The sequence below is a fragment of the Python bivittatus genome, unplaced genomic scaffold, assembly GCF_059951505.1.
Source record: "Python bivittatus isolate LINGU-HERP-01145 unplaced genomic scaffold, Pbiv_v1 ctg000100_np1212, whole genome shotgun sequence".
Lineage (NCBI taxonomy): Eukaryota > Metazoa > Chordata > Lepidosauria > Squamata > Pythonidae > Python > Python bivittatus.
This window is the reverse complement of record NW_028277038.1, coordinates 1,395,570-1,418,323: the sequence shown is the minus strand read 5'-3', so window position 1 is coordinate 1,418,323 and position 22,754 is coordinate 1,395,570. Positions and strand designations below refer to the sequence as shown.

The 22,754-nt window shown below is 48.6% G+C and overlaps 2 protein-coding genes across 11 annotated transcripts; one reads left to right on the top strand and one right to left on the bottom strand.

The window, feature by feature from the left end:
* Positions 1 to 297: 297 nt before the first annotated feature.
* Positions 298 to 9,726, bottom strand: BRAP (BRCA1 associated protein). 2 transcript variants are annotated; one of them, XM_088135129.1, is made up of 12 exons: positions 9,491 to 9,726; positions 8,796 to 8,957; positions 7,944 to 8,145; positions 6,966 to 7,155; positions 6,007 to 6,120; positions 5,584 to 5,732; positions 5,389 to 5,464; positions 5,113 to 5,251; positions 4,564 to 4,673; positions 3,931 to 4,020; positions 3,323 to 3,426; positions 298 to 3,014 (listed from the first exon to the last, which is right to left on the bottom strand). In XM_088135129.1, exons 1-12 carry the CDS (start codon positions 9,570 to 9,572, stop codon positions 2,654 to 2,656), a joined length of 1,779 nt encoding a protein of 592 aa, XP_087991255.1. In that variant the 5' UTR covers positions 9,573 to 9,726; the 3' UTR covers positions 298 to 2,653. The 2 variants fall into 2 exon arrangements, with proteins under 2 accessions (XP_087991255.1, XP_087991256.1); XM_088135130.1 differs by having other exon boundaries at positions 8,796 to 9,181; positions 9,491 to 9,721.
* An 85-nt stretch (positions 9,727 to 9,811) lies between these two features.
* ACAD10 (acyl-CoA dehydrogenase family member 10) lies at positions 9,812 to 22,190 on the top strand. 9 transcript variants are annotated; one of them, XR_003085312.2, is made up of 20 exons: positions 9,812 to 9,883; positions 10,756 to 10,951; positions 11,256 to 11,404; positions 11,807 to 12,001; positions 12,550 to 12,708; positions 12,986 to 13,145; positions 13,733 to 13,874; positions 14,147 to 14,215; positions 14,311 to 14,492; positions 14,791 to 14,941; positions 15,534 to 15,679; positions 16,134 to 16,307; positions 16,438 to 16,811; positions 17,580 to 17,720; positions 18,379 to 18,516; positions 18,918 to 19,008; positions 19,090 to 19,248; positions 19,773 to 19,945; positions 20,888 to 21,367; positions 21,558 to 21,628. XR_003085312.2 is itself a non-coding variant. In XM_015888986.3 (20 exons), exons 1-20 carry the CDS (start codon positions 10,693 to 10,695, stop codon positions 21,690 to 21,692), a joined length of 3,219 nt encoding a protein of 1,072 aa, XP_015744472.1. In that variant the 5' UTR covers positions 9,893 to 10,692; the 3' UTR covers positions 21,693 to 22,190. The 9 variants fall into 9 exon arrangements, 3 of the variants coding, with proteins under 3 accessions (XP_015744472.1, XP_087991254.1, XP_087991253.1); XR_003085310.2 differs by having other exon boundaries at positions 9,830 to 9,901; XR_003085311.2 differs by having other exon boundaries at positions 9,837 to 9,886.
* The last annotated feature ends 564 nt before the right edge of the window (positions 22,191 to 22,754 follow it).

Here is a 22,754-nt window from a genome sequence, read left to right as displayed (position 1 = left end):
GAAACTCTGTTTTTCTTGCTTTGCTTCAAAAAGTTCACTTTCTTCAGAAACAAGACTCAGAAATAAACCTTGTTAAGGAGAACGGAGGACCAGGTAACTAAAGAATTGCATAATGGGCGGGCCTCGATACTGTGTCTATAAACTACGGTTTGTGTTCTAACCTGTTGAATGAGCCCAGCCATCTGGAGTAGGCCAATAAACTATAATTAAGCAAACCCTAGCTTGTCTGTAATAGGCGACTTCGTGGCATTGTCCGCTGCATTCTTACAACCGATAGGCATGTTTTGCACAAATATCAGAGATTCTCTTTTATCCAGTTTAATATAGTCTCGTTGCTGATGTTACAGTCCAGATCTTTTTTTTAAGAAGTAGACACTGATGGGTGTTATAAGTGCCAATCAAGCTATGCGCTACCCTTGGAAAAGGCAGGTGGTTCTCAGCTAAGCCAATGGGAGGATTTCACATGGCTCTTACTTGTACGTAAGTGGGATCTTCCAGTTACATCACAGAACAGGAAACCCCTCTAAAAACTATCTGGATCTTGATCAGTTATGGTAGGAGCCTCTCGGCTGAAGCAACAGCACAACAGGAGACCTTCGTTCACACCCCAATGTGGTGTTTCTCAACTTTGGCCACTTTAAGCTGTGCGGACTTCAACTCCCAGGAGTTGAACTCCGCACAGCTTAAAGTGGCCGAGGTTGAGAAACACTCCCCCAATGGTTGGATAACAAGTTTGCTAATAAAAATGTACTTTTGAAGTTATCCTTTTCGGTGCACCCAGCTCCTATTTAATTCTGAACTCTGACCTTCCTCCTCTCCACGTCTGATCGTGCAGCCGCTCACTCGTTTCCTCCTCATTTCAAGGGAAATTGGTGAGGGCAGGAAGGAAGCAAAAGAGAACACAGCAACAATCAAGGCAATGCAATGCAATGCAAAAAAAAATCAGGATCCTTTTAAAAATAGCCTCAGAAGGTGCTGCGTGACAGATATCATGGCTCATATTCTCTGGGACAACCCTATGCCATGCGTGCGCACTGAATTTTAAAACGCCTTCGCCCTATGGTTTTTACTTAGGAAAAACACTATGTCGAGAAGCTCAGAAACCATGGGACTGCAAAGAATGGGAAGGTCAAGGTGCTGCAGGCTAGTGTCACGCGCGCAGCTTCTCCATCTGTCCAATCTGGCTCCTCCCCACTGCACAGCCTCCCCCCACCTGACCCCTGGACTTGCTGCTCCCAAAGAAGCCAAGTTTCATAAGCCAAGAACAAGTCCTGGATTTCGACTCTAGCTTAGAAGAGGCAGAACAGCAACGACACAGGATCTTGGCCCTGGACCAGAGGGACCAGACCCTGCGCTGAAGGAACGGTGGGTGATGCGAGTTACTGTGCAAACTGAATGCTCTTAAAACTCACCAGGTGTTTAGCTGGATCTGGATCTAACGTTGGCTGCTAAGCGCAACCCTGCTATGAAGAATGTCCCAGCCAAAGCCTGCACCCAGGGAACCTGGTGTTTTGCCAAAAGACCCAAGCTCCCCAGCCTGCGCTAGGCCCTTTGTTAGCTTTTAGGCCCATGCTTTGGACTCTGCGTCCTTCCTTTGTGGATGCCTGCACAAAACCGGGCAGAACCAACGCCCCAGCGCCTATTTCCCAAAACGTGCCTCCTTTTGAGAAAAGGTGGTTCGCAGCAGCAGAGACCTGAGGGCATGGGAGGAGAAGAGAGGTTTACTCGTCACGTTCAAGTGCCTTCCTGTGGCAGAATGCTGTGCCTGGAATCGTGCAATGGACACGCATGGGACAGGGAGGGAACTATGAGCTGGGGACAAGGCAAGCGTGCACCAACACACTTCGCTGAAAATCGCCCAAAATGGCGAGGATGGGAATCGGGATGTGGCAATACCCCACATAATGCATCATCAGGGGCCAAGCATGGCGGGAGAACACGAGGGAGGGAGGGAGGGAGGGAGGGAGATGACATGAACTGAACCCCGGCCACTGCTGCAGCACGACCATGAGGACAAAAAGCTTATCAAGAAAGGGAGGCACATTTCCCTGGCAGGCTCCCCAGTCAAAGGACTGCAGCCCTGATATCCTCCAGCACCTTTTCAGGCTTCCTTTCGAGCTGAGCTGACAATCCTCCTGCCCTAAACCACCTCTCCCCAAGGCAACCAACTGCACTCCCCCCTCATCCTGGTCAGAAAAGCCGACATTTAAGTATAACTTTCAGAATACAGAAGATGTAAAGTGATGGCGGCAACAGCAACAGCCCTTCCTGCTGCTGCAGAACTAAAGCCTAAGGCTCTGTCGTCGTTTTGGTTTCTGCGCTTGTTTTAAAAGAAGGTCTCAAGCAAAACACCTAGAGCTGAAACACAGTGTTCCCAAGGATGCAGCACGGGGGAGGTATACCAAGCCTGGCAGCTGGTTTAGAGACCACTACATATTGCCTAAGACAAGCTAGCTAGCAGAGGAAAAGGCATCTTCAAGGCTGTCGGTTGCCACGAGTTAGTGCAATGGGATAGGAAAGAATCCAGAAACTGATCACCGATCCCTGGCTAGACTTTCAAGCCTATTTTTGCTGAACAGACAACTCCCATTTTGCCCCCGACACCCCTCCTGCGGCCAACAGTGGTCACTTCGGTCGCCTCCGCCTCACTTTTTCACTTGCCCCTTTTGCTTCTCCCCTTCCGGGAGGAAGACTTCCCACTACCTCCTGCGGACGAACCAGCTGAAGAGGCCATGGGAATGTTAATTTGTCCCTCCTGGATTTCCTGTCTAGTCTCAGCGGGCAAGTGGTTGATTTTCTGCTGTGTCTCCAGGTAGAACATGACGTCGCGGAGCTGCTCCTGGATCTCGGTGATCTGTAGGTCCTTTTGCTCGCAAGTCTCCTTGAGCAGCTTTTCCTCATCCTTCAGCTTGTTCTGGAGCAAGATCTGGTTGGCCCGCAAGCACTTGTTCATCTCCTGCTCTTCCTTCAGCTCGTTGGTGAGCTTGGACACCTTGGTGCTTAACTGCGTGCATCTGAAATGTACAGGAAGAAGGGAAATTGAGGCAGGAGGAGCAAAAACCTTTACTGAGATAAACGGAGCAGAAATTTCTGGCTGTCTTGCCAAGGCATTGCCTGACAGTAGACCACACACAATGGAAGGTACTGAGTCTCTCTAGAGCTGCATAGGCAGCTCCTAAGGAAGCTAATTCTGGACCAAGATGAAGACCTGGTGATCCAAAGGGGTGGGGGTGGATTACAGACACATTCACATGCAAGACCCATTTTTGCACACAAATCACTTATTTAGGAACGCCCACTTCTAAGCCTGAAAGTTACCCACTTCCTTTCAACTGACTGCTTCTCCTTCAGTAAGTCATTCAGTTTGTGTTCAAGTGAGTCACATTTCTCAATAGTCTCTTTAAATTTTGTCTTCATGTTGTTGATCTGTAAAGGAAAAAAACACAAGACATTTTAAGGGCCAGGGGATGCTTCGGAGCACCCAGAATCCAATTAACGATCACCCGGGCAATCAGATGTCATACTTCCAAGGACGTTTTGTGGGTTAGCAGTAAATACCGCAGCGAAATGTTATACTTTGTGTTAGGAAGCCAACACGTTTACTGGCTCCTTTGATGAATATTCCCAGAGCTACCTTTGAAGCAGAAAAGATTTACTCTGCTTTGGAAGAGGAAACACTGGCTGAGTAGAGAAGAGAAACTCAGCAGCCCCTGAAGTAGCTTGGGCTACCTCTACTCTCTGTCTGAGATCCTGGCCCCCTTCACAAGGGGCTTCTCAAATGGGTGGCTCCATCTGAAATAATTCATGCATTCAGAAATGGAAGGAGCCCAACCTGACACGTGCAGGTATCCCACTGCAGCAGTATACACTAAAATCCTGGTTTTTGCTATCCACGGGAAAAATGTACTGTTGACCTCAGAAGGAACTTACTTCTTCAGCTGTATCCTTTTCTATTCGGACTATTTTGTTCTCCCAATAGATGCGCTGGGACTCCAATTGACTCGTTAGCAGGTAGGAATACTGCGTTCAGAAGGAAACGAGAGACAAAGTGGTCAAGTTGTCCTTCCTTCCTCTAGAGGAGAGCTGGAATTCCATCCCAGAATCTCACCACCTCCAAATCACGTTCAAGAAAGGCAAATTTCTTTAGCAGGCACCTTTCAATTGCATCACCTTCCTGCTAAAGCACGTTTCTTGAGACCAGCACTGAAAGGCATGGTTACTATGCTAAAACATGGTGCCCAAGAGTACGACACTGGTGGTGATCGCCATGTGCGAAAGCAGAAGAGGCCAGAAGCAACATGCCAGGGAGAAGAAGAGGTGTGCTGGCCAATCTGATGCAGCTGCCTCAAGTTCCCTTAATAATCGCTGGCCAATTCGAAAATGCTCAGTCCTTAAGGCAAGTCTTATTGCCCACCCAATTTTAAGTTATCCATCCTGGTAACAACACAATTAGTAATCCACTCCATTCAGAAGACAGCCCTAGACTGAGAAACATTCTACAAGGCATCCATTAAGTTAGCCATGAAAACGTCCAAAAACTAAGGAAGAGCAATACACGCTTACCTCTAGTTGTAAGGCATCAATTTTCTCTTCTTGACACACATCCCCCTCGCATTCATACTGAACCAGCTTCCCATCTGTTTTGCTGGCCACCAGACGGTGAACGTAATTGTCTAGAGAAAACACAAAGCTCCCATGGATTCAGCATTACGGCAAATCCAGGAAGTGCTGAATCTGGATCACAGAAGAAACAGCTCAGGTGTCACCTCCACCTCTGCCCACCTTCAGGTGTGTTACGGGAGAAGAAGATCCACCTTACCGAGATCTTTGCAAGGTGAGCTCTCAGCTCCTTTCAGTCTCACCCTTCAAGAGCCAAGAGTTAAAGAGCTGACCTTGCTAGCCCGTAACTAGTCAGCCTAACCGGATCCTTCTCCCCGCACAAGGGCTCCAAGACTTGATCTCTTGCTCTCAAAAACTGCACCCTTTCCGATTATAGCAAACTAGATGAGCCAAAGATCTTTCCTAGTGAAAACAGCTCCCTAAGGAAAGGGTCTTGCAAAGTTAAGCACCCATCCTGAGGCGCTGCTCAGCAGCCGAAGGAACAGGGCTTACCCCCTGCGTAGTCCCAGACCCTGTGATTGGTCAGCTGCATGGCATAGGTGTGCTGCGTCTCCTCAAAGTGCTTGTATGCGTGCCGACTCACGTAACGCCCACATCCAATGTGCCCACAGATGAGGCATATCCAAAGGTTCTGTGTGAGAGAAGGAGCAATACAGCTGAAGTACAGGGCAGAAAAACAAATCCTCCTACTTCTGAAAAAGCAACACCTGCTGAGCAGCAGAACTGATTTCTAAAGAGACATGGCTCCAGACTCACTCACTCACTCACTTCTTGGACTCCACACTCAAAGCACTTGTTTTCCTCCACAGGTTCTGGTGTCTGGCAATACCTGCATACAGGGCACCTGGGCAAGTGAGAAAAGAGAAAGTCCTGAGGACTCCAAACAAGGTTGCTCTGCTTTGAACCTCCGGACCTCTACCACAACTGCTCTTCTTCACCCTTCCACCCCCATGAAAATCTTACGTGGTGTCCTCCCACCGCTGCAGACACTGACTGTGGAAGCTGTGATTGCAGACCGTGGTGAGAATCCCGTTGACAGACTCATCCATCCTCTCCAAGCAGACGGTGCATTTTGGGAGCTCTGTCAGGTCCATGACGGGGAGGCTGGCCCCCTGCAGGAGGAGAGCACATCCTAGCCAGTCAACCTCCCCTTTAGCCATAAAGAGCCATTGGAATCCTCCGCAAGCGGATCGGCTAGGCATCCTAGGACACAACTAAGCATCCTTGGAGTGTCACAAAGGGCGGTGGAGCCTTATCACCATGTTATCCCAACCATGGCTCCCGCTGGCCTTGCTTGTCCTTTGGCTGCATTTAGCACAGGAAGATTGCTAAATGGGGAGAGACCTCACGCCCTAGAAAGGAAACGGAGAACAAGAGACCACTCACATCTTCCGACTTGAAGACCTCTGCCCTTTCCACATAGACTAGTTGGCAAACATCCTCTTCTATGGAATTAAACTGCCGACCGTTGCAAGCCATGTAGAAGCTGTCTGCATCTGCCTGCAGAGAAGCCAAAGGGGAAAAGGAGAGCAACTTGGGGGGTCAGAAATTGCTACAGTGAAGAATTGGTCAGAGGCTGGTTTCCCACCCCCATCTATCGGGGCTCATATAAAAAGAGCACTTCCCAGGCCAGTGGTACTCACACAGCCCCTGCCCCTCTCAAAATCAAGAAGCATTTGTTTCGGAAGTTTCCAGTCCCGTTACCAGTAACATCTTCATTTCTGAAGATGAAAGCCTTCTGGGCACAATTCCTGGTCTGCTGCAATTATCCATTTTCACTTTAGAGAACTTAGCCAGCAGCTAATTAAGTTTTGCCTGCTCGGTAAGATTTTTCTTTTTGCAATCTGAGCAAGCCATGGTTTCAAGACAAATAGACAAAATCACACCATGCTGCTGACAACGGCGTTTGGCTGATGCTATTTCCAGTTACCCCAGAAACAGAAAGCCAGCCACTTTTATTCTGCCACTGGATATCAGGCAGAGCATCTCTGGAGAAGATAAGCTAGCAATAAGAACCCTACTTTCCTGCAAGCTATCGCTCCCCCAAAGCATTCAGGGGCACAAGAGTGCAACCCCATTCAGGACCAAAGGTGGGGAATCCCCAGAACTGGCTTCATTGGCTTTTCAATAGTTTTATTTAAGACGTTGTTACCCTATTTCATTGTAAACCCTCCTGGATTTCTTCAGGAGGAAGTGCAACATACAAATAAAAACACCATGTCAAAATGACTCTGGTCTTCCCCAAGTTGCAACAGCAGACACACAGCATACATATTTCTGGATCGCAACCAGACAGAAGGTTTGGAAGCTGCCTTCAGCCCAAAGCAGTCACTCTTTGCTGTTACCTGGGTTCGGAACTTGATTAGGACCATGTACTGGTTTGGGGTAGAATCTCGGATGATTTTCATGTGTTCAATGACATCATAAAAGGAAGCCACAAACTTCATGAGGTCATGGCTGGTCATTGTGGCAGGGACTGTGAGAATACACAACATGGCGCTGCGGCGCACCTCTTCTTTTAAAGAGGTCATTTTGCTGCACAAGGCAAGAATTAGACTAGTCAGCAAGTCCACTCTCCTTTCAGAAGCTTCGACTCTATAACGTTAGCTTTGCACGTAAAGATATATATCTATATCTAAAGATATACAGCAGCCCAACTGAAGATGCCCACGACACAACACGTCTCTCTAAGAGTAGAGGTATAACTAAAGCCATAGCCTGGGGCTTTCCGGCAGAAGTGAATGACTGTAATTGATTGACAAAGCACACGGAGTCTTCCTGCATGCAATCAATAACTCAGTACTGCATTTCTGACTGCATTCCAGGAAGGCTGTTCTCAAGTCTCTTAGAAAGATCGGAAATAGCAGACCACTGTGAGCCAAGTCCATCAGCATCATTCAACCCATTCCGTATACATTCAGGGCAACACAGGGACCCAGGAAATTTGGCTATTTTTTGTGGATATAGAAGTGTGCAACCTGGATTAGTCTCCCAATATCTTGGGTTGCCATTCACAATTCCTAGCTAGCACAGTTAATGGCCACAGCTGGGAACCCAGGACACCTGGAGGGCTCTTCCTCACCTAGCGTTAAACACTAACTCAGTACAATCTTCCCTTACCAAAAGCAGATCACAGACAATGTTTCCTTCCCCATCACCTGGGCCTAGGTCTTCCCAGGTACCAGGAATTGCACTTGGGACCATCAAATTGCAAAGAAAATGCCCTTCAGCCACAGCCCTTCCCTCCCAAAGGAAGAGGAATTTCATAGTAATGGCAACTTTCCAGATCCCTCAAGCAATTAATTAACAACCGGTTTTCTTACTTTGTCTTGTAGAGGTGCATAATGCCATGAGCTATTTCAACAGATGGATTCCCACTGAAAAAGGAAATCTGGTCAGGTAGCTGCTTCGATGGAGAATCTGGCGTAGTCCCAATGCCTCCACTTTGGCTGTCATGTTTACTGCAATCCTCAGTGGAGGAAGCCTCAGCTGTGCTGCCTTTTTCCATCATCACTTTCACCTCATCTTTTTCATAAATCAGAAAACATGCAAGTTAGAAACTGGATACTTCCAAAATGCAATTCATATTTATGCATTTAGGGTTTTTTTTCATAAAAAGTCAAGAGAACTGATTTGGGGCCATGGGCAAAAGAATGGCAGAAAATTTCTTAGAAATGTTTTATCAGTCTAATAACAGGCCATGAAGATTTTGAATCCAGAAAAGCTGCTCAGAAGGCCAGCTCAACGTTCTGAGCTGTGCTGTATAGAAGACATGACACTGCCAGTAACAATGTTATCCAGAGAGAAGTACTAATTTCTGACCATTTGCTTACAGTCTTATTGACTCCTGTGGTCATAAAACATTAATTATCAGACTTCAGGAATTGCTTGAAATTGAGCTTTGCAAAGAAGCTCACAAAGCTCATGCCTGTGACTTTGGAAAAAAGGGTCCCACATTTCTTTGATGCCAACTGACCCCAGAAGGTAGCTCTCATCAGCCCTTAATCCGACAGCTGCTTATTAAGCAGAGAGGAGTGACCTCACGCTACCAAGTACACATAAGCTCAGTCTAATAGCCCTCCTCCGCCTATCTCAACAGTCCCGTGCGCCCTCGAGAAATGTATTTTTGGCCCTTCTGCTTGGCACTAGGGCACACAAGAGCGTGCCGAAGGTACCTGGATCTGGCTTTATCGTCTCAATGATCATATCCGTCATCTCCCTGCGGCCGATGTGTTGGTGGATTATGGCTGCCCTCTCCACAGGCGCCTTCCCATCCAAGGACGCCGCGGCGGCAGCGAGCGACTTCTCCTGGATTACCTCATTAGACATCTCAGTAGCTGAGCAGAAGCAGTGATTCACAGGGCTGTCAGTTTCCGCACTGGCTCCAGCAAAACAACCGCGGCCAAGCCAGACCAGCCAAACCTGAACGGCTCCGTCCCTTCGAGCCGTGCCGAGCAACCAGGCCGCGGGCTGCTCTGGAGCCTCCCTTCCTCCCCTCGTTCCACACCTTCATCCTTTGACTTACAAACCGCTGGCGTCCTAGTTTGCCGGATCTCAGCTGCTAAACATATAAATACACATACACGCGCGCGTGTGTATGTGTGTACATATATACACACACACACACAGAGAAAGAGGGCCAGAGCCCAGACGTTCCTCTAGGGCTCGGTTTCCCGGGCTACCGCTCGCCACCCCCACTCTCCTGCCCCCTCCACGCCCCCCTTCGCCTCGCAGCGCCCCCGACCCGCGCCCGCGCACACACACACGGCCCCCGGCCTCCCCCACCGCGGCGCCCTCCCGGCCCCAGCTGATCGGCGTCGAGGCCCGGCTTTCCCGGAGAAGATCAGCCCGGAGGAAACTTCGCCCTCACCGGCAGCGCTGTAGGAGAAGCCGCCCGGCACGGGCGAGGACTCGGCCAGCTCCAGGCGAAGCACCACCAGAGACACACTCATAGGGGCCGCCCTGCGGGGGGTCCCGGGCCTGCGGGGCCCGAGCTCGGGCGGGAGGGAAACGGGGAGGGGGGGCGGCCAAACCGAGCCCACCGCCGCCTCAGACCGCGAAGCACTTCCGCCTCTCCGCCCTCTTGACCTTTGACTCCGAGCGAGAGGGGCGCGCGCAGGCGCCGTGCGCCGCAGGGGCGCGGCCGCCCGGTCACGTGGGGGCACAGGCGGGGCGGGGCCGATCACGCCTCCTTTCCTTTTGTCCCCGGAAAGACTTCTCGCGTTCGCCGTGACCTCGCCTCGGGTCAAAGGTCTCCCGGAAGGTGGTGGGCTCTGGAAAGGTGGTGGTGGAGGTCGGGATGGGCGGACCCTTGGGACCTCTTGGCTGCGGATGATAGGCAGTGTAGTACCTCCGAAGCACGATCCCTTCTGCTTTTAAGGAGCCCTGATGACTCCGGAGGAGGGGGGGCCGGTGGCAGAGGTGGCTGGCTGGGGACAAGTGGAGCTGGAGTCCAGCGCATCTGGAGGACCCGTATCGGCGGCTATGAAGGCTGCGGTCCGCCGGGGGGATGGAAGCGCCCTTCCTGGAGGCCGCGAGGCTGGGATACAAGCGGGTTCTGCCTCAGGGCGCCCCCTCCGAAAGGAAAGGAGCCCCCGCCCTCCGGCGAAGGCGCGACGGCGTCCTCCCCGCGGCTCTTACCGCGCCGACGTTTAACAGCCGCCGCGTGTCGGGGTGCGCGAGGAAGCACCCCCAGCCGTTGACCAAGGCCGGGAGCAGCCGTCCGAGGCGAAACGTTGATAGGGCAGGATACGCAGGCTGTTCCGGGGTGCCGGAGTCAGGAGTCGGGCAAAAAGATGAACTTGCCTGGATCGGGTTGAGAAATTAATTGGAGGATAGACAAAGGGAGAAGGGGGCATCTCTTATCTCTGCTTTCCTGAAGCCCTTTGGCCCATTTTGTGAGCATCTACAGCAGTGTTCCTCAACCTTCGCAACTTTAAGATATGTGGACTTCAGCTCCCAGAATTCCCTGGCCAGGATCTATAAAAATATGTATAGAGAGAGAGTAGTACATGTTGCTTCAAAAAGAAAAAAAAAATCTGGTATTGTCATGGTAGTATATTCCCCATAAGTATGTTCCAGGATTCTGCTTCTCACAAGTCTCTGAAGCCCTTCTCTCCCCTTTTACATGCACAGTTCAACAGTATGGGTGTAGGAAGACTTTTCCAAGCCTTTTGTTGCTACCCTGCAAGGAGGCTGCAGATCCTTCAGTCCTCCTGGCACAAACCTCCAGACTTGGCCCTGTGGAGGAATTATGCATCTTGTCCCTACAAAGCTGTGATCTTTGATATGGGTGGAGTTCTGCTTCCTTCTCCATTCAAACTGGCTCTGGGTAGGTCCTTTTCCCAGTGTTTCTATCATCCCCTTCCCTTTCCTAGCTCTGCTTTGAACTTTCTGCGCCTTCAACCTGCTGGATTTCTGCCACCATCTGGAGGAGCAAGGCCTCTAGAACAGCAGAGAGAATCATTTTGCAACCAAAAATGAGTAACATCAGCTCAGCCGTAATTCCTGAACCTTCCTCAGTGTTGGTTTACTCCTGTGCTCCATTTCTTAATCACATTATACATTATTCTTAAATCTTTTGTGTCCCCAAAGATACATACAGCTTCCTCACTGGACTGCCTGCCTTTATTTAGATTGGGAGATTCGGAATCACGTCCCCCCTGGCACCATCGAAGAGGCCTTAATGTCGGGGGGTGAGAACAGGCCCTGGATGAGATACATGAAAGGGGAGCTGAACCCAGCAGAATTTCAGCATGAGTTCAGACAACGGTGCTCCAGAATTGTAAGCCAGTTTCTCCTTTTGATCCCTGTTGGATGAGTAAGGACCAAAGGGAAGAGGCTCTCAAGCTGAAATTAAGTGGAAATATCCAAGGGTACCAACAAGGAACAGCTCTATGGGTGAACAATCTCAGTGTGTTTTGTCCTTTTCTCCAAGCCCATTTTGCTTCTCCACAATGCTATGAAGTAGAGCTTGATAGCTCAACCAGAAAAGATCACCATTGTGTTGGGAATTTAAAACAGTTCATGGCTACCAGGCTATCTCAGAAACTATGCTAATTTTCTTCTAACTGAAGAAAAAATACTTGGGAGCTCTAGGATTGAATTTATGAGGTACATAAGATATTTGCTGTTTACTTCTTCATTTAAAAAAAAAAACACCCAACGTGTCTCTCCCTCTCCCCAGGCAAATTCTTCTGTGCCAGTGGATTCTTTCCTTTTTGAATTAACCAGTTTTCAAATGTCAGAACAGCTCCCGGCTATGACTGAGGCTGTAAAGTGCATTCGAGCCAAAGGTCTCAAGACTGCTGTTCTGACTAACAACTTTTATCTAGACAGTGGAGAAAGTTTTCTGCCCATAGACAGAAAGCAATTTGATGTGGTAAGTTTTTTTGTGCTCAGCAGATTCTCATTTCTTAAGGCTTTTACTTCATTATGATATTTAAAGTTTAGTAATTACGCTTGCCTAAACTTGCATAGACATATGCAGCATTTTTGAAGGAAAAAGAATTATATTTTTCTCTACATAGCTCATGTTATGGAACATCTTAGAAGAAGTATTCTGTATCCTACCTCTATTTGGACCCTTCGGATCTGTTTCCAGTAGTTTTTTAACTGCTTTTACTACAAATATTTTTTTTAAAAAACAATTAATTGGGAGCATTTGGTTAGCTGAGGTTTTTAGTCAGTTGATTAATCAGCTGCATTAAAGATTACGTTATGTTATTGCTTGGTTTATATGCTTTAAGACCATAAATCAGCAAACCACCAAAACCTTGAAAGAAGAATATTACCCTAAACCCATGCATCAAACGTAAGACAGCATTTGCTTTTATGTTCTATTTATTTTATTTCAAAATCCCTCCTGAAAGGAGGCCTTGCCCACCTTCTTCTGCCTGACTGCCTGGGTGTCTGGCTCTTGTCTTCCAGATTGTAGAGTCTTGTCGGGAAGGAGTGTGTAAACCCAACCCTCAGATCTACCAGCTTTGCTTGGAGCGCCTGGGTGTCCAGGCCAAGGAATCCATCTTTTTGGATGACATTGGACAGAACCTGAAAGCTGCTAGCCAACTTGGCATTAAGACATTGAAGGTGAAAAGTGGTGCAGGAAGGAGAAAATTTTAAAACTAGACTTTCCAGATTAGACCCAATATCCTTCTGTCAGATACAGACGCTTTTGAAGCTATTCTCTGTGAATTTTGGCACTGGCCAGATATAAATATCTAGCACTATCCTTTTGTCATTTCTTCCCAGCAGAGAGATTTGCAGGTATACTTCCTATGTGCGTGGAAACTCTGTTTGAAACACCGTCCCCTTTTCTTCTAAGCTTATTTGCTTTTTCAGCTCTCATGTTCCTCCCTCTGCTCAGGTCAGTGATGTGGACTCTGCAGTTCAAGAATTAGAAACCTACCTGACTTTTCCCTTGCGTCACTTTGTTCCTTATACTTCTTCTGTGAGGCCAGCGATGGAAATCCCCACAGAGCCTCTACAGAAATATCTTGAAAACATCTTGGGGGCCCAAGCGAAAGGTACAGGAGTTCATATTCCCATTTTGTGTTGGGAGTCTCTGTTTTGAATATTCAGTTGTTCTCCCGTTAACAGATCATGTAAAGAACTGGTGAAATTTAATGGCAGAAGGGTGTAGATTGGGGCCGTGAATGTCAGGCCCAGCCCAAGAACAACGATGAGGCAGTCCAGTCCAGTATAGTTCCTTTATTAGCTTACGCCCTAAAGACAGAATCTCGCCAGACTAGATCTGTGCTAGAGCAACTAGTGGATATACCCCGTGAGACTCTAGGGAGGGGCTAGCCTAAGCCTCTTCTTCTCACAGTCGTGCTGCAGGCTGAGAAAGCGCTTGCTTTGTACCCTCTCCTGAAACGTACTCCCTCCCTCCTGATAGCCTCGATCTTCCATTCCAGTATCCTCCTCGCTGTGCCTTCCATTACAGTGAATATCTGAGTTCAAACCCCGTCTCAGCCATGATGCTGACAGAGTGACGATGGGCCAGTCACATTCTGCAAGCTGTCTGACCCGGCAGAGTTGCAAAGATAAAACGGAGGGAATCCCGAATCCCGTGCAGGGCCGTTCGGTACAGGTGCACTTTTGCTCTTTTCAGGTTCTCTGGTGCTGCACCAATTCAGTCACGGACAGTCCAATCCGACTTACTACGTCAGATTTGGGGATCATCGGTTGGTTTTAAGGAAGAAGCCACCGGGGAAGCTCCTGCCCTCTGCTCATGCAGTAGAGAGAGAATACAGGTGAAAAACTCAGCAACTATAGCAGTAAACAGACACCCAGTTTCCCCATTATGTAGAAATGCTAACAGGGAAACTTCCCAGCCTACAATGTTCATCATTTATGTTAGCTGGCAGTGAAAGGTATCATAAGCCAAGACATCTGAAGGGCACCACAGCTATTATAATTTTCTCTCTCTCTTTTTTTTTTTTTGCATGGCTTCAGTCATTTCTCCTCCAAAACTAAGCGCGGCATATCTGCTCCATCTTAATGCTCTTCTCTTTCTGTTGGGTAGGATTCTGAAGGCCCTTGGGGATACTGGCATTCCTGTTCCAAAAGTCCTGTCCTTATGTGAAGATTCAAGGTGAATCTTTCTGTGTGCATGTATGCGCTTGAGTTTTCAGAGGCAGGTGTCTGAAAATATCAAGATCCTCTGCTAATGTCCTGATGTTGCTCTAGTGTCATCGGCACCCCATTCTATCTGATGGAGTACTGCGCTGGCCGGATCTTCAAGGACCCTTCTCTTCCAGAACTTGAGCCCCACCAGCGCATGGAGGTTTATACTGCCATGAACAGCGCCCTCTGTAAAATCCATAGTGTAGACATCAAAGCCGTTGGTCTGGAAGATTATGGAAAACATGGTATGTAAGGCCCCTCTCTGTTGTTCCTTTGCAGGAACTATTGTTTTCTTGGGTTATTTTAAAATAAAATTTGGTCCACCGGTGGAAAGAGAGTTTCAGCTTGGTGGATGGAGATTTCTGGAAGAAAGATCCTCCAGCTGGTGAGAGAGAAAAGGCCAGTTAAAATCCGGGGGTGGGGAGTCCCTCTGAGATTGTAAACCTGTACCCGAGGGCTGTTTAAAATTGATTTTTTTTGTAGGATTTTTTTTCCTGCAAAGAACAGGATAAGCGTTACTTAATTAAAAGAATAATGTTGTAGGAAATTATGTCCAGCGGCAAATCCAGACATGGAGCAAGCAATATCGGGCCGCAGAGACCCACGCGATCCCAACCATGGAGAGGCTCCTCGAATGGTTCCCATCCCACCTTCCAGCCAGTGAGCAGCTCTCAATTGTTCATGGAGATTTCAGGTACTGATTGACCTGTCGTGTGTCTACTGGTTTTTCAGAAGCAGGAAAGTAAGAGAGTATACATTTCAAAATAAGTAAACAGAGACTTGGGACCAATACTCTCTGTGCTGCAGGTCCTGAAATAACATTTATTTCCAACCTATGAGACTAGCCTGCCTTTAGTTCTCAGCTGATGCAAGTCCTTTAGTTTCCTCTGCAGGATGTGCACCAATTGGAAAGGGGGGGGCAGCTCCCTTTGTCCTCATTCTTGGCCCCCTCCCCAAACTATTGGCTGTGCAGTTTACTAAAGCTAGGGAGGAGAACCTGGGCCTCAACCACCACCAGGCCCCAGAAACATACCAAACCAGAAGAAGATTTAGTTTTTTTAAAATAATTTAGTTTTTTTAAAAAATGAAGGAAACTTCCTCCCAAACCTGACATGTTTTGGGCCCCTCCCCCAGCTCCTAAGTGTGGCTCCTGGCCATCAGAAGATTGTCCACCTTGCTTTACAGTAGCCTTCCCCGATCTACTGTGTTGGAACTGCAGTTCAGTATGGACAAAATTTCCCTTTACAGACTGGACTTCTCTGCAGCTGCTGCCTTTCCTTTTGTAGACTGGACAATCTTATCTTCCACCCCGAGAAAATTGAAGTTGTTGCTGTCCTCGACTGGGAGCTCTCCACCTTGGGGAACCCTCTCTGTGACGTGGCGCATAACTGTCTGGGGTATTACTTGCCTTCTGATTGCAACATCTTAAAAGGTGCTTGTCTATTCCCAAGTGTCAGGGTTAAATTGAGGTGTCCCAATTAAACAGCACTGGGGAGGGAAGGCCCTCTATGGGAAACCATGAAGGCCTTTATCAGAGGAGTTGATGTGATCCTGGAGATTTTCCCATCCCAAGCTGGCTGATCATAAGGTCCAGATTGGCACCTAAGCCAGATGGGAAGATGTGGGTAACCTGCCACGGAGTTTTATAGAGGTTCCAGCTTTTCCTGCTGCCTTAACTTTTCCTCCATTCATTCATTCGTTCGTTCGTTCATTCATTTATTATATTTGTATGCCGCCCATCTCCCCCAGAGAAGTAAGAGGATAACAAGAGGGTATTCCTGAGAAGAGCCTCAAGCCAGGAGCCAAGTTGCCGAATGTAGCGTTTCCTGAGGGGCGCATTCTAATCAGAGCTTGGGCCAGGCCTAACTCCAGCTTGCCGCTTTCAGGTTTGAGCAACCGTGACCTCAGCCAAATGGCCATTCCCACGGCAGAGGCCTACTTCCAGATGTACTGCCGTCACCGGGGTATCCCTCCAATCGAGAACTGGAACTTCTATATGGCCTTTTCCTTTTTTAGAATGGCTGCCATCCTACAGGGCATCTACAAACGCTTCCTCGCAGGTGATGTTAGTCTGGGGGTTTGTAGGCAGACAGAAAAAAAGCCGGGGAGCAGCCAGTGCTACAGATAGGCTGGAGGGGTAACAACCCTAAAACGTACATCGCTGAGCCACCTGCGTTTTCTTCTACCCAGACCAGGCCACTTCAGCAACAGCCGAAAGCACTGGCAAGCTAGTGGAGTTCATGGCGGACCTCGCTTGGGATTTTGCCACGAAGGAAGGCTTCCGAATCTTCAGGGAGCTTCCAAGTTCTAGACCGCTCATCAGGACATTCAGTACTTGGGCTGGCCCAAGATGGTTCCTAAGGAGGGACTACTCCACACTGAAGCCTGCATCCCAGTCCCACCTGATCGTGTCTCCCGAGGGCCTGCCAAACCATGTCCAGGAGATGTACCACAAACTGAAGAGATTTATGGATTCCCACATTTACCCATCTGAGCAGCTCCTGCGAGATCACCAGTCTTCCCCGAGTAGGTGGACTCCCCATTCTCTCATAGAAGAGCTCAAGGCAAGTCCTCGTCCTTGGGAAACATGGCCAACTTCTTAGTTGGTGGCAACAGTAACGCAGCATTATGAAGGGATGTACTTTGCAAAATAACTTGATTAAATGGGTTTTTGCCCTCTTGCCCCAAGATTTTTGCTAACTAAAGTTTTACCAATCACAGGAGGAGGAATAAGAAGGGATGTGAAAAAGGGCAGGGCATCTCAAATAATCTGGTTTCAGCTGGAGGGGTGAAGGCAAAGAGTGGGTCTTAATGGAGGAGGAATGATATAGGCCTTCTGGACGGATGTCAGACTCTGATCCCCGTCACCAGCAGGCCTTGGCCATGCTAGTGATGGCCAGTGGTAATTGTAGTCTAACACACCCAAAGAAGGTTTGGATAGAGAAAGGCTGAAGTATATACTAAAGCAACATCAAATCCCACATATTAAAGAAAACAAGCTCATGATGTTACTCCATATTCTAGGATATTATACTGAAGGGAGGGTGGAAGGTTGTGAATCATTTATTGTAAACCGCCCAGAGTCACTTCCGCGTGAGATGGGCGGTTTCTAAATTTGAAATAAAAATAAATAAAATAAATCATCAGCCAAGCTCTTTCTATATATCCATCATCTCCCATTGTTGCTTCTGAAAATCCTTCTTGGGAAGATAAACCCTGATGAAAATCCTGTCCAGTATGATACTTGGATCTAATTACATTCCTAGGGCACCAGAGAATGTGTCTTATGGATCTGTCCTCATTTTTCTTCTCTCTTTCTTCTCATCCTCCAGGACAAAGCAAAATCTGAGGGGCTGTGGAACCTTTTCTTGCCCTTGGAGAGTGATCCAGAGGTGAAATACGGAGCAGGCTTGACCAACTTGGAATTTGCCCACTTATGTGAACTGATGGGGACTTCAGTCTATGCCTCTGAGGTACCCACAAAAAAGCCCTAATGGGGGCAAACTTGAGCAGAAGGATGTCAGGTCTTCCTTGTGCATCCTCTATTGGGGAAGGGCCATTCGTTCCTCCAGACTCAAAGGGGCACAGATCAGAGCTGAGGGTGCTGCCTGTATTTCTTACCTTTCGGCTGGATGTTAATAGCCTCTTTGCTGCTCTGTTGCTGCTCTGTCCCTCTTGATCTTCTCTTCTGAAAATGGTTAAGTGTCGTCTCCCCTCCCACCAAAGAATTACTTACCCTGTCAGCTCCAGATCCAGGGGATCTGTTAGGCGCATGCTAGGAAGGAGCTGTGGCTCAGTGATGGAGAACCTGTATGGAATCTGGAAGGTCCTTGGCTTAGTCCTCAGATCTGGTGGTGGGAAAGAATTCTCTGTCTGCTGGAGATCTAGGAAGTTAACCAGGGTAGATACTTCTGGGTAAGATGAATAAAGAACCTGAGTTGGTATGAACCTGCTGCCAGCATAGGATGAGCTGGTGCTGATCTTTCATCTGATGACTGACTACAAAGGTCTGTGGGAAGATCTTTTGGTAAACCTGACCCAGGAATAGCCAAACCACAATCCCAAGAGTCTATTTTGCTTCACACTCTCTTTGACTACCCCATCTGAGCTAATCATGGTTATCTTCTCTAGGTATTCAATTGCTCTGCCCCAGACACTGGCAATATGGAAGTGTTAGTGCGCTATGGCACAGATGCACAGAAGGAACGCTGGCTGATGCCTTTGCTAGAAGGCAAGATCCGCTCCTGCTTTGCTATGACAGAACCCCAGGTCAGTGCCCACCTCCACCCCACAATTCTCAGTATTCTGTTCCTCTTTGGAGGTGAGGAGGAAGCTCTGGTCTGGTCCAGAGCAGTCGTGGAGCGGCATTCCGCCTGATTTATGTGCAGTTCCCATGCTGGATCAGTCATGAGTCTTTATCTCCCTTATTTCTGGTAGGCTCACCTGCCCATTTATGTTGCAAAACTGCTTTAGGAACTGTGGGATGGTTTTGTGATACATGGTCACTAGCCAGTCAGCATTGTCCACGTTCAGGTTCTGTTTCAAACTTGCAACATCACTGACAGAAAAGTACGTTCTTAGCGAATGCAGAGGGGCTGCATCCCAGCTGGCCCTTTACTCCAAAATATGGCACTTGCCTTCCCTCTGCAAGGAAGTTGGTATTTTCTTAGGTTGCTTCCTCTGATGCCACCAACATTGAGGCTTCTGTCACCAAAGAAAAAGACACCTACATTCTGAATGGGCAGAAATGGTGGATTTCAGGTATGTTCTGGTTTGTCCCTGGTTTTCAGCCAGCAGTGCAGGGAGCATTTTCCCAACATAGAAAGTGTCTCTTTCCGGCAGGTTCCCTGGACCCTCGTTGCCAGCTCTGCATCTTTATGGGCAAGACCAACCCTGAGGCCCAGAGACACAAGCAACAATCGATGCTGCTGGTCCCCATGGACACTCCTGGCATCACAGTCACCAGGCCGCTCAGCGTGTTTGGCTTGGAAGATGCCCCAGGTGAGGCCGAGGGCCCTCTCTGGTTTAGGATGCCCCGTAGATGGGGAACTTTAGGTCTGAGTCTCTTAGCTGTTCAGAGACCGTGTTGGATTGGTATCAGTTAGCCTTTAACACCTTCACAGTTAGTTCAGACAAAGCCTCTTGGTGGAAGTTGGCTGTAACCATAGAATAACAAGTAAATTTACAACTGCTGTAAAGAAAGTCAGAAGCTATTTCTTTATATTTTCTTTCTCTTTTTTCCTACACTTTTGGCTTTCCCTTCTTTTCTTTCTTTATTCTTTATTCCTTTATTTTACTTTATTCCTTTATTTTACTTTATTCCTTCCTTTTCTTTATCCTAAATATTAATTTCTGTTCTATCTTTCTTTATTAAAATCTTAATAAAGTTACATTTAAAAAAAACCCAAAGCCTCTTTGGCTCCAGTGGTGGAGAGCTGGCAAAGAAGCAGCCTGGGCGTAAAACTGGCATGAGCAGCGGCTGGGGCTCCTTCCATGGGGCCCTTCTCACTTCCCTCCCTTTCCAGCTGGCCATGGGCAGATGACATTTGAAAATGTCCGCGTTCCCCAAGAGAACCTCTTGCTCGGCCCTGGGCGCGGGTTCGAAATTGCCCAGGGGAGGCTGGGCCCAGGAAGGATACACCACTGCATGAGGCTGATTGGCCTGGCGGAACGAGCCCTGGCACTCATGAAGGAGCGGGTAAGCAGCACTATATGGCAAATGCAGCTCGGTGTCCCCAGGATCAGATGTTTCCTCTGCTTGCTAACCTTATTCACTGTGTCCTGGGAAGGGGAGAGAAGCCTTTGTGGGGGCTGGATTCACGTCAGTCACACCAAGCCTTGATTTACTTAACCAGAGTGTGTTGAAATAGCCATCATCAGCTTTGCACCTCATGCTATGGCACAAGGCATAGTGTATAAATCGTAGTGGCTGAGTTCGCACGCCACATTATGGCAAAACTGAATAGACCACATTACAGCTTAGCACCAGAAGTGAAGGCAGCCCCTGCAAGCTATGTTTTATCGGGACAGAGATCTGAAGGTGTGTCACACTCTTTTCAGAGGGAAAAGGTCCTAGGACATGTGTCTACAGTAGGTGAAGAAGTTGAGAACTTCCACCAGTTCCATTGTGCCTGGCTTTTCCTGCCCCAGATGTATCCTCATTACATGAATATCAGTCCCTGCTTTCTATCTATGCCTTCGAATTTATATTCCACCAAGTGATGCTCTGTGGTTTACAAGTAGTAAGCTGTAAAATACCTAATGGACCAAAATAAGTGTAGATAAAATGTATTAGTCAAACCAAGATGCAGGAAAACTACTGGACAAAAGCAAAGTTTGTTGAATAAGACCAGCTTGGCCTGCTGCTGAAGGAGGCCTCTGTGCCAAGGGGTTCCAAAGCCCCGGAGCAGCCACAGAGGAGGTCATCTTGAGCTCCTTCCAAATGCCCTTCAGCTCTTGGACCAAAAACAGGTCTCTCATAAGGTCCCCAGCCATGCAGAGGCACGTGGGTCATCCCTGCTTCTTTGAATTGTCTTGGCAAAGGGCTATAGAAGGCCCCACCGGGGGAAAGACCCTCCGTGAACTAAGCCACTCCGTACAATTGAGAGCAAAACCTTCCTCCTGGTGCGTTGGTTGGCAGGTAACAACCCGCGTGGCCTTTGGTAAGCCGCTGGCAGAACAGGGCACCATCAGGGCAGATCTCGCTGAGTCCCGCATTGAGATTGAGCAGGCCCGGCTCCTTGTTCTCAAGGCAGCCCATCTCATGGACTCTGTTGGAAATAAGGTAAGCGCTGGGAGAAGTCCAGAGACTGGATGCTATGAACTCCCAGTCCGAAAGCGCTCCTTTCGACTGGTGGCAGCAGCAGCAGAGGGCACTTCCTGTGTTGTCCCATGTTCTCAAATGAAGATGCTGCTGTTAATTTACTGGGAAGGGGGTTATTTTGAGAGGCACAGAGGCCAGCGGGGTGCTTTCTCCTTGTGCGTGTGGAGAAGCCTCCGAAAGGCGTTCCTTGCCACTGGGTTCTGTCTCAATCCCACCTAGGAAGCGGCTCTGGAGATCGCCTTGATTAAAGTCGTGGCTCCAAGGATGGCGCTCCGTGTCATTGACCGGGCTGTCCAGGTGAGGGAGGGCCAGCCTGGCGGGTGGCTTTTTGACACTTTCCTCTGGTCCTGCCTGGCTTGTACTTCTCTACTTTCTTTCCTTCCACTTAGGGGTCCCCTCTTTGGCATTTCATCCACCCTGCAAATACTTGCAAAACAGGGATGTGGGGCATTTAAAGCTTTGTCTTGGCTTTCTGCCTTTCCCACAGGCCTTTGGTGCAGCAGGCCTTGGCAGTGATTTGCCCCTGGCCCAGGCCTTTGCTTGGGCACGAGCCTTGCGCTTGGCAGACGGCCCCGATGAAGTCCACACGGTCGCCATCGCTAAAATGGAACTGAAGCGCTAGCTGTGCCGTGACCAGGAGCTGCGCAGAGCCCCAGGTGCGGGGCTGGAGCGGATGCGCAGGCCGCGTTCTTGAGGACCAGAGGCCGATCCAGTTTTGCAGCAAGGCTCATCTGCTTCTCACGTTCTCTTGCAATAACCGCTGGAGGAGCATCTAAAAATCACTTGACTGCTCACCTCACCTCTTCTCGATTTTGCTGGCTGCTGCTTCACATTTTGAGCACTAGAAAGTGCTTTGTTGATCTTAAGTACTTTGTTGATTTTTGCTTCTATCTGGGCAGATGGTGAGTAGAGAGAGGAGGGGGATCTTCCAATGGATTCTCGCAAAGAGGCATCTTCTTAATCCACTGATGTGAGGACTATCTTGGGGGTGATTTGATATTTTTGATAATGCCCTTTGCTGAAGAGCTAAATGCAAGTGTTGAAATCATGAAAAAAGCATTGTGAAAGGTTCTATGGAATGCAGCTTTAGAAGAAACAGCAATAAAAAGGACTATCTCAAGCTTGGTTTGTTTGCTCAGATAAAAGGGGCAGAGGGAGGGACACTGGTGAGGAGGAAGGGGAATCTACTAGGTCACTCATCGGGGAACAAAGATTTTTCTTGTTCTAGTCAGAAAATAACTAAAAGCCACTTCAGGGTCTCTTTGACATGCTATATAGTTGGTTTCCTGAAGGAGAGGGCTTCATACTGGAACTAGATACGCTCTGCAGTGTCCTTGTTAATCAAAGCACGCTGGTGGATCAAAAAGAATTTGAAACGAAGGCGGTCTACCTGTTTCATTGGGGGGACCGTATTTTTTCCCCTCCCCTCCGTGTATATGCCGCTTTGATCAACCGAAACCTCAGTGGAAAAAAGCAAAGAAAAACCCTTGACTGGGGATTACCAAGCCAACGAGCCCCAGGGAAACAGAAGTGCAATCGCAGACTCGACGTTATGGGGCTTGAGCCCCCCACCCTCCACTTTCAAGCACGGTCTCCCCCGCACGCCGTTCCCGTTCTACTGCGCGGAGGGTGCCGCTGCCCGGGAGCCTGGGCACTGCTGAATTCCGCCTGGCACCCGCACAGG